General features: G+C 42.7%; 1 protein-coding gene across 2 annotated transcripts; it reads right to left on the reverse strand.

Moving 5' to 3' along the window:
* Positions 1-3,656: 3,656 nt before the first annotated feature.
* LOC143325084 (lipid scramblase CLPTM1L-like) lies at positions 3,657-10,171 on the reverse strand. Of its 2 annotated transcripts, none has more exons than XM_076737974.1 (17): positions 9,736-10,171; positions 9,107-9,198; positions 8,705-8,882; positions 8,459-8,589; positions 8,173-8,251; positions 7,971-8,088; positions 7,662-7,756; positions 7,476-7,560; positions 7,181-7,281; positions 7,039-7,098; positions 6,706-6,756; positions 6,536-6,618; positions 6,169-6,203; positions 5,995-6,050; positions 5,840-5,884; positions 5,452-5,585; positions 3,657-5,154 (listed from the first exon to the last, which is right to left on the reverse strand). In XM_076737974.1, exons 1-17 carry the CDS (start codon positions 9,934-9,936, stop codon positions 5,088-5,090), a joined length of 1,611 nt encoding a protein of 536 aa, XP_076594089.1. In that variant the 5' UTR covers positions 9,937-10,171; the 3' UTR covers positions 3,657-5,087. The 2 variants fall into 2 exon arrangements, with proteins under 2 accessions (XP_076594089.1, XP_076594090.1); XM_076737975.1 differs by having other exon boundaries at positions 8,459-8,586; positions 9,736-10,169.
* Between the last annotated feature and the right edge of the window lie 443 nt (positions 10,172-10,614).

Here is a 10,614-nt window from a genome sequence, read left to right on the forward strand (position 1 = left end):
ACAGAGAGTATTCACATCCATGAGATTTCAAAGGAAACATAAGTGCTACAGCAATGCCCAAAACCAGTCTTTACACGATACCTTATATTACATTATATTCAGCATTCATCACTTTTCCACACAAAGCAGCAGTGGAACTGAGCTTGTGGTTTCCACAGCCTTTGATCCTCAGCGTGACAGCAGTAATAACACACCGACCGTGGACAGCAGCAGTGCCGCGTGTGTGTGAACGGACTCGGCTCCGCTGAAGTTACACAAGTTGAAGCTGTTGCAGCAGTTGACTATGTTTCCGTTTCCATCTGAGTCGACTGAGGCAGACGAGGCAGCTCCACTGCATGTGGCCGCGCTGGCGCACTGCTTCACGATGGCTTTCGTAGAGCCTGAACAACACACACACACACACACACACACACACAGAGCAGGGTGCTGGAGTGAGTTATTATGAAGTCTATGTTTTCCCACATTTTTAGAGGCTGCACAGTGCTTAAGAGTGAATTAAGAACTGATCTCTTTGGCCATATCGGACCAAAGCTTTCATTAGAATTGCCTCATCAAAGTTCCTGTTAATAAGAAAATGTATCTACCACAGAGAGAAACTGAAGAGATTCATTTAAATGCAATAAGACGCCCTAAAAATCTGCACTTCTGTAGAATCTGGACTGGGGATCTGTGTCACCTAAAATGTCGATGGTGGTCATGCAGGTGTCCAGCGGCGCTTGGCACTCCTGAGTGTTGGTGTTGCATTCTTCATTGGTGGCAGAAGAGCTGCACACGTAGCATTCCAACGACAGCACTGCAGGCACAAGGACGAAGGTAAAGACAGAGACACGTGACTTAAAGGGGGATGAGAAAATACAAGATGGCATAAAAGCCAGTCCACTGATTAAGAGCTCAGTGAAGAAAAAAACAGGTTCAGAGGCCTAAACTAAGAAAAACAGTATTGGATTTAGATTTTTTTTTTCAGATATTTTGTGGAGAATGTGAAAATCTTGATGAAATGAGGACTAGCTGAGTCCACTTGAGCAAGTATTTTCAGGATTCATGTTAAAAATCACAACAGACTACAGTAGAATTGACTGACTAGAATGGGATCTGGAAGTCTTTGCCATGTTTGTGACAGGAACCAAGATATTTCTGAGAGTGACGCACAGACGATGAGCACTGGGTTGCTCCTTATCTAACAATGTGAGCATGAAGAACCGAGATCAGGCTCCTGATTGTCTGCTCCTGCGTTAAAATCAGCGACGCCCAGAATTAAAATTTATGATTGAACCTCGGCAGACTGGGATGCACTGGATATTTTCAGTCTTACTATAGAGGAAAATTATAGAACTAGAGAAACCTTTATGATGCACTATAAAGTCCCTTGGAAAAAAAAAGAAAAGAAAATGAAAGACAGCATTGTCAAAACTTGTCAGGCTTGCTCCTTTAATTAGAAGGAGCAGTGAGTATCGAAAAGGAGGCTGCGTACTGTTCCTCCCATTCACAGTTTATTGTTCTGCTCTCTTATGTCAATGAGCTTATGATTACAGTGAACACAAGCACATCTGAAGTCTCTATACAGTATGTGACTCATGTGAGAGTGATTCAACCAAACAGCACAGTGTATACACTGAAGGCTGGAAAACCAAAGGCAGAAATTAGACAAAGCTGTCATTAAAATGTTTATTCCTGCAGTGCCTAAAGTTACAAATCTTCAGTGAAACCTGTTAATTACACCTTTCCTGTATTGCAACATTCAGCCTGGAGCCACTGAAAGAAATGTCAAGGACACTGAACGTCTTAAAAGCACATGTTAACCTCTGACAGAAGTTAATTATTAATTAAGATAAAGAAAGAGCAACATGATATCACTATATCTATGAATCCATCATATCATCAGCAGGTCTGCGTACGTTCAAGAACAGCTGTGAGTGAGATGAAAGGGTTGTAAAAACTTTCAGTTTAAACAAAGTCTTTCCACCAGGAAGGCCTGATCATTAACCTTTAACCAGTTCAATTGAACTCCAAAATTAGCCAAGTTGAGCACAGTTTATCTTTGATCACAGCTGATTTTTAGGAGAATTAAGTCTCACTCTGATATTTTTTTTTTGGCACCTAATGACCTCCCTGGATCCATTACAAGATCTATACGTCCTACGTCCCATGACGTCCTGACCACTCTGCCTGCACGTAAAAGCCTCTTTGAGGAGTCTGAGGTCAACCTGACATACCTGGAGAGACGAGGAGGAAGAGGAGCACGAGCCGGAGCAGCATCTTCAGAACGGGTGTCAGTGTGTGTTCGCTGTGTGAATCAGTGTGTGTGTGTGTCTGCTGTCAAACCTGGTGCCCTGCTCTGTGTGTGGTTTCTATTGTTTGTTTTCCAGGAGCACTTGATCACAGCGGTTCCACCCACATCATCACTGCATGGCACTGAAAGCATCTCACAAATGCTGTCTCACTGTGTGTGCAGGACATTCCTGGACCCTGCTATGGTTTCACAGATACTTGTCCTTTATTTATCTACTGTCAGTCACAGACACAATGTGGCTTATTGAGCTGAAGCTGCCGTTAACTGAAACACTGTGTGTGAGGAAACGAGCATTATGTCATGACTTTCAGCATGTTCGGCCAAACCTGTGCTGCAGGACTTCTTCAGCTGTTGGCTTTCTTTCCTTCAGCAGAGAGGGAACTCCCATTTGTATCTAACAGCGGCCTCTATGAATAACATGTAGCTGGAACAAGAACTGAAAATTTAAAAAAATAAAAAAAATAGTAAAAATGTGTGAATGTGAATTGTTTCCTGTCCATCTTCACTGTTTTGGTTCGCTCTCACCCAGGCTGGCCTCTGCTCCACTAGCTTCTGCAGCCATTGAACATACCCTGTTGTCTTACTGGTAAGTTAACAGATGTTGATATCTCTTGAGCCTTTTGTAGACGTGTAGAAACAATATCAGAGTCATCTTTCCTTGAGGTTGCTAACTCTGTTCTCTTTCAGCTTTAAAGATGCTGTGCATTACAATGATGACCCAGATGATGGCGCCCTTTAAGATGTGATTAACTTCAATGTGTTAGTCAATGAAAGTGTGATTACAGTGAAATCAAATATTAATTGATGCCTCATCCCTCAATATAGACTCATTTTATTCTTGCCTTGCTGTGGAGGAGAGGCAAAAACCTGACCTGACCAACAACATCACTCCACCCCTGTCTAATAGTGGACATCGACTGTGGTCCCAGTTACTGCGAAATAAAAAAAAAAAAAAACAGCTTATATTTCATTTCTACATGTGCACTTTCAAAATATTTATGACTTGAAGGCATTCTCAGAATGGCTGACATCGCCCTCATATCTGTCGTATCACATCTGTCCGGTGTTAACAGAGGAATGCACCAGCACACACACCCTGTACACACCCACTGGAGCACACATGCACAAACATTTAGGATTCCCTGTTAATTAAGCTTTATCTCCTGACCTGGTCCAACCTGAACCTTACTGGAGCAGGAAGATATTTATTCACTCTTCAAGCATTAAGACAACACAAACAAACGCACACATGCACAAGGCGTGTGAGCAGAGTACGAAACTCCCTTAACAGAAACCAGTCGAGCTGTTGTCATAATTACTGGTCTGCCGCCTTGATTGCAACTGTTGATAGACACACACGTCCACATCACAGTAGCTGGTTTATTCGAATATGCTTAAACCTTTATTCCAGATTCCAAAAAAAATGTAACAAGCAGGATGCATTGCCAAAACACTGAAACCGAAAACTAAAATGAGAAAGAACAGACGTATAGTTTGTAAATTATTCTCCAGCGCAAGCAAGGAAACAGAAATTAGCGCAGAGATCAGTGTAAAACCATCCCCATAAACTGCTTGATAAAATCTGATCCAGACAGTGAGTTCATGCCTTCTGTAGATAAATGTGTCTCGTACTACGTGATGCGTTTGTGCTCTGAGCAGAAGAGAACAGATTCAAAGTTCAATGAAGCGGCTCTGCTGTATGTTGTAAGTCAAAATGCATTGCAGGGATTCCACAGACACATGCCATCAGGATATCTGCAGTAAGTGGTCAGCCTGCTGGTAATGCAGACTCTTTTTATGTGTTAACATTGCAAAGTCAGTCTTTTTGATATAGTTGTATGTTACAGTGGCGATAACTGTATGTAGCACACAAGAGGGAACATTAAGGATGACAAGATACAAAAAAAGACCTTATATAATGGCATTTTAGACATACAAGGGTAACACCAGATCCACACATCAGGTAGATCAAACTGAATGAAGAGTGAAAAGTGCTTTTTGTCACCGCTCTCATTGCTGTCTGGGGCCATGCTGCTTATCTGCAACCCTGCAGAGCCACCTGTCCCGTCATTACAACATTCAAAGCACAGAACATTATTTTAAATTCATCATCAAGTATGTTGTGCTGAGTTGGGGTAAATGTGCAAAATAACTGTCATTAAATATGATGCTGCCACCATAAAAGTGATGTTTTCATGGGTTTCAATATTTTGGTTTCTTTAAGCTTCACATAGCTACGGTGAAATGCTTTTGTTCAAAACTTTCATCGGGTATTTTATGCCTCGATTAGGAGCAGCCCCAGCTTCAGTAAAATGCTAGAATGAGCATAAAGTACAGATTAATACTGTATGTGTATAAATCTGTACAAGAAAATATTGCAAATTTTAAAGGGAGACTCGTGATTCAAGCTTGTAGCCCAGGTCTGCATACGTAACCCCCTCATGTGTGCATAAAGAGCAGAATCAAGCAAATGCACGTTAGGACTGGTGACATAATGCTGTCAATATTCTTCTTAAAGGGTAACCCGGCATGTGCAGCAGACAGTGTCTGCAGATGAATGAGTTCAATCGCTGTCGCTGTGAAGGGGAAGCTTCGCTGACGCCGAGCGAAAGCCAGCGCAGCAGCTCATCTCGGACCAGTCTGAAGCTGCTGTGGAACACGCGGCCGGGCGTCCTGCCTGAGCCTCCGTATCACATCTTCACTTCAGAACAATCTCTGTTTGATTTTCAAAGGTGAGTTTTTGTGTGTTTGTGGATTTGTTTTCTGAAAAAAGCAAAGAGAAGAATTTGTCCTCTCCTCATTGAGTCTTTAGTTTCTTGCTGTGGCTCCCAGACTCTCGCCTTCTGGCCTTGGGGGCGTAACGCCTGGTAGAGATATAAGATGGAAACGGGATATTATTGTTGTTATTTCAGCAACTATAAGCACACAAAGGTCCAGACAAGTCATCCAGATGGATGGTGAATGGAAGATTTACTAAAAACCGGCAACAAACAGTTTAAAGTTGTCATGCTTCCCAAACTTTGTATACAGTTTATTTGAAGATGTGAAAGTGAAAGAAATGGCACATATTATCTTGTCAGAGTGATAACATAAAGTCAACCACTGGGGGGCACTGGAGTCACACAGTGTTGATGTGTTCTGTGTAAATGTGTAGGTCCTACCTTCGCTGGTAGAGGTAGAGGAAGAAGAGCAGCTCATCTCTGAAGCAGGAAAGTTGATGAGAAGAGGAGAAGGACACAGAAGAGGAGAAAAAGGAGGCACAGGAGCACAAATCTGAGATCAGCGTGTTCACTCCCTGGTGTGCAGAGGAGAGGAAGGAGAGAAAAATGAAGTCATCGAGCAGGGACTCAAGTTGAATTAAAACAGTTTTCCAGCTGTTATCTGATAACAGTAAACTACTGTAAAACAAAGGAGGACGAACAGTCAAAGTGGAAGCAATTTAATGCAAAGTTATGAGAAACAGGTGAAACACAAAGGTAATCTGCTCATAGCTGCACAAAGTCACTGTTAATGTTTGTGAATGAGCCAGAGAAATACAGTCACACTCACTCTGTACATCAACACTGTCCCCTGCAGGTGGCCCACAGACCTCAACTGATCCCAACAGACGAGTGCAGAACAGAAAGAGTCCAGGTCAGCAGAGGACACTTCACACAGGAATAATCACAATATGTGAACTATTTTGCATTGGGTGCAGGACAGACCTTGTGGTTGATGAAGAGCTGTGGGGCCATAGACAGGAAGCCAAAGGCATACACTCCTGAGGGGAGGACAGTGTCAATGTAAAAGTAAAGACATCAGGTTACTGTCAAAAGAAAAACTGACAAGAATTCACTAAAAAACTTAAATGAACTCAAGTGGATGCTGGGTCGACTCACCAGTCACCAGGCTGTTGATCAACCAGGAATAGTAACTGTCATAAACATTAAATACAAGTTCATGTTAACGCAATAATCAAACATGTGTATACAGCTTTTTAAAATATGCGTAGCAGCAGACTGTGTAGATTATAACAATTATATTAGAACATATCTTAAAACCATCTTACTTTAAACATCTTACTTTTATTCAAGAAACATTCAGGTCTGATTTGAAACGCCTCAGTACGGCAGGTGGAGAGGAACCGATGTAACCAGGAAAGAGTTTGTATTGAAGTATAGACCACACAAACGAGTGTGGGACATTTGGCATCACAGTCCCAAGACGACATTTAAACTAGAAGATTGAAGACGACGATGAGCTCACCTCTTTTGACGTAAGTAGGCCAGTGAGAAAATAGCTCCACTGATGCACAGAGGATAGACCAAGTAGGACAAGTATCTGGACGCCTGGAGAGAAAACCAGAGACAAAACGTTTAAAACATATAAAATCAGAGCTCTAACAACAGCAGAAGAACACAGAAACATACTGATACCTGTGTGTCATACTCCACTGTCCTTCTTTCCTCTTCATCCAGCTTATTGACCTACACAGTAGTGGAGGAGGTCTCAGGTTAGAAACAAACACACTGATTATCTGCATCAGGGCTGCGCCATATTTTAGATGGTAAAGTAAGTAAGTCATAAGTGCTTCATAATGACTAATAAAGAGCCAAAATGCTACTAATATACATGCTAAGGAGTAACCAGATAATGGTGAATATGTATACCTTCATATAAAGTGTTCAATTTTTCTATATAATCAAATGAAATCACTCTACGCTTGTAAAACCTACTGTGAGCGGACGGCTGAATGGCACCATACTCACATGAACTTTGGAGCTTTTCCACAGCCACTGGATATTAAACACTTTAAACACCTTCCACACCTGCCGGGATGACAGATTAGCTTTGCTTCAGTTTTTTTTTTTTTTTTTATTTGACACTTTCTGTTATTGTTATACCAAATACCTCTACACATGCTCCCAGTCCAACAGGAAGCAGCACTAGTAGACTGGTCTCCTCCAGCAGGTGGAGGAAAATCAGCAAAGTGCTGAGACAACGCCAGAGAACTACAAACAGAGAGGGGGGAGACAGTTAGGCCTGAACTTGAGCCATTTTCCACGCACTGCCGAACTGTGGCAGATCATTTACAGCAAAGCTTTAATTTAATCTTGCTCATATTTGCTGCTAAGTCCTGTGCAAGAACGCCTTTAGTATTGCAAACTAGTCAAGTCAAACTTGCATAATTTGCTGATTTTCTCACCAGACTTCCTGGACATTCCCACCATGCTCTTCTTTTTTATCCATGAACTGATGTCATTTTTAAGAGCCAAGAATTCACAGATGAGCTGCAGAAAACCACACATGTAGAGGAGAAAACCATATCATTTTATGAGGTGGACTCTAATGTGCACGGTGTGGTGTTTTTCGTGGTGATGTAAAATCTTACCTGTAGAGCTGTGATGAGTGCAGTCAACACTAGCAGGTAGAGGTTGGAGCCCACCAAAGTTTCTTTTATCTCATCTATGTTCTCCTCTGTGAAGCCTAGATAAACACAAAGACGCAGTATCAAAGGATTTAGTTTAGCTCTCCTGACTATGTGGCATGAAGAGCGAAAGGCTGAAATGTGTCCTCAGAGCAATTGAACAGACTTCTTAATACACCAAAATGTTTCAGACTGGAGATCACACCCTCCTTTTAAAATCCTGACTCTCCAAATCATTACATATCTTTTCTATCTAATATCTTATTATCTCACCAAACTGTCGCAGGGAGTAAACCACGTCCTGTAGATGCACCCAGAACCTGAACCCCCTTAAAGAGATGCCCTCATAGGACACAGTCAGAGGGAGGTGGGCAGTGCTGCTGCTGATCTCCTGTGTGTGTAAGGATACATGGGTACAAGGTCATTCCATTGAAATTCCAGAGTTTATCAGACACTGAGTGTAAAGTCATCCTACCACGAGGTCTCTGACTCTGAAGCTGAGCTCGTTAACCAGCAGCAGAGGGAGGTAGATCATCTGTCGGCCGTCCTGAGAGCTACAAGGAGAGACGGGGAGAAAGACTCATTTAAACACAACCATGTTGGCTCAGGGCAGATTCCCCATGTTGAATAAACAAGATTCCATTAGATTTCCTCACAAACTGCAGCCACTCAAGCACTGATGAGACGCAGCAGTAAAGCAGAAGTCAGCAGCACTGCGACTGCTCACTTAGCTTTGACCTCCAAATCTTCCTGTCACTTACACTCTCATGTAGCGCCGCACGTCGCTAGGAAGCCCCGCCTTGTTGAAGGTGAAGTCCTCTGACATCATAGTGATTGACAGGTGGGGTCTCCAGTGGGATACAGGATTGTCCGATCTGGGACTCTGCCTCTGCTGGAGCCACAAAAAGCACTTAGTTGCTGCAGGGTCACATGTCTAAATGTGCATTAAAGGTGACACGGTGGCTGAAATGTGATCGCACTATGACAGATAGTGAATAACATTTTACCTTGAGCATGTCTCTCTGGCCCTCGGTGTGTGTGGGAGTGAGGTAAGTGGTGAGCTGAGCTGCGTAGTGGACTTCCCTGCTGTCCTCCAGAGGTGAAACACCGGCTTTGTGAACATACACGACTGCATACAGTGTGCCATTGGCCCGGGTCTCCTGTGGCAGAGACACATTCACCTGCCTATAGAGAGAGAGAGAGACAGTAAGTGAAGACAGCCAGTCTCATGGACCACTTTGTGTTTTAGCTCTTAATAAATAATTCTTATGCTGTTTGTGTTATTGCATTTATTTAAATCTACATATCTACAATGTAAGAAATATCCACTCCTTTCATGGTGGTGAGGACGAAGTCTTGCCTTATTGAAATTTGCACACTGAACAGACGTATTAACATGTAAAACCCACCTCTCAAATATAGAGTGTGGGTCAAATGGGTCTATTTTCACAGCGAGGTTCAGTTGACTGTTGTCTGGCACGAGGCAGGTGAACACACTCAGCTGGATAAAACAAAGGAGAAGAGGAGATTCAAAGCAGTCTTTCTAGGACACCTTCGAGTTCAGGTGCAAAATTAGATGCAGCTGTAGGAATGACATTTGAGAAGAAACGGAAAGAAACAGAAAACCTGACTACATGTACACAAAATGCACACGTTATGTTTCTTTGGCTGACTGAACTGACCTCAAACACTTCAGCTATTCAATTCAATTATTAATATGTGTTTTACAAACACATTACTTTTACATTGAAGAAAATGACCACAAAATATCTTGAAAAAGCTAAAGGCTAAAACCAAAATGACTTATTTTTCTTCACTAACTGCCTTGCAGACATCACGATGTGCTGAGCAGCACTGGCTGATAACATGATGAACAGCAGGGCAGTCTGTTAATAATCAGGCCCGTGCAGGAGAGTCTTGAGCTGGATCACACACACACACACACACACACACACACACACACACACACACACGGAGGTCTGGTATCCCTGATTTGTCTGTTCGCAGTGAGGAAGAAGAAACAGCGGCCCGTGCTAACCTGTAGTCTGGGTCTTGATGTCAGGTAGGAGGCGATGCAGTGCTCTCCGGTACCTCCATCGCAGGGTTTAGTGTTGAGGAAGCCGTACAGCAACCACACGGTGTGGAGCATATAAACCACGAAGACCCCGAGCAGCAGCTTAGCGATGGAGCTCCTTTTAGCGCCGCTGTCAGCAGGCTTGGAGTAACACGATGGGAACATGGCAGCTATTTAAACACAAGATCAACAACGACTAAATACACACACGCAAAAATGGACGTGTTCTGATATGAAGACGGAACTGTTGATGATCGGATGCAGCGTCAACACAATAAAATCCCCACGCTTCCTCCGCGCCACAGCATCCTTCCGGTTATCTGCATCCAGCGGAGAGATTCTGATGCTGACAGCAGCTCAGCGGCCGCTCCAGCACCGTGTGTCCCGAGCCAGTGTCCACATCTCGCGAGGCCAGAGAGCCCTTAAATACACATCTTTTCGGAGTTTACGTCGGGTGTCACAAAAGCCCCTAATAAGAATGCATATAATAGCGCACTAGCCTGCTAAAAACAAAAAAAAAACAAAAAAAAAACAGGAAATATGAAGTAATAATAATAATATTCTAAGAAATTTCAATTCAGAATAATCATGGTGGGAATTTGTTATAATAACTAATGACCATTAGTTGCAGCCCTGCGACAAGCTCAGAAATTTGACCCACAATCTAATAATTAAGTAACTGATTATTGGAAGTTATTGAGTCGAACTTTTGTGAATGGCTTCAGAAACTTGACGTGCTATCTCGTCATTTTGACTTCGCATGAGTACTTCTTTATTCTTAGCTTTTTCTTGTAATGGCGGATATTGGCTTCCATTTGACACCTGGGGTTCATACCTCCGCAT

Source organism: Chaetodon auriga, chromosome 8, assembly GCF_051107435.1.
Source record: "Chaetodon auriga isolate fChaAug3 chromosome 8, fChaAug3.hap1, whole genome shotgun sequence".
Classification (NCBI taxonomy): Eukaryota; Metazoa; Chordata; class Actinopteri; order Chaetodontiformes; family Chaetodontidae; genus Chaetodon; species Chaetodon auriga.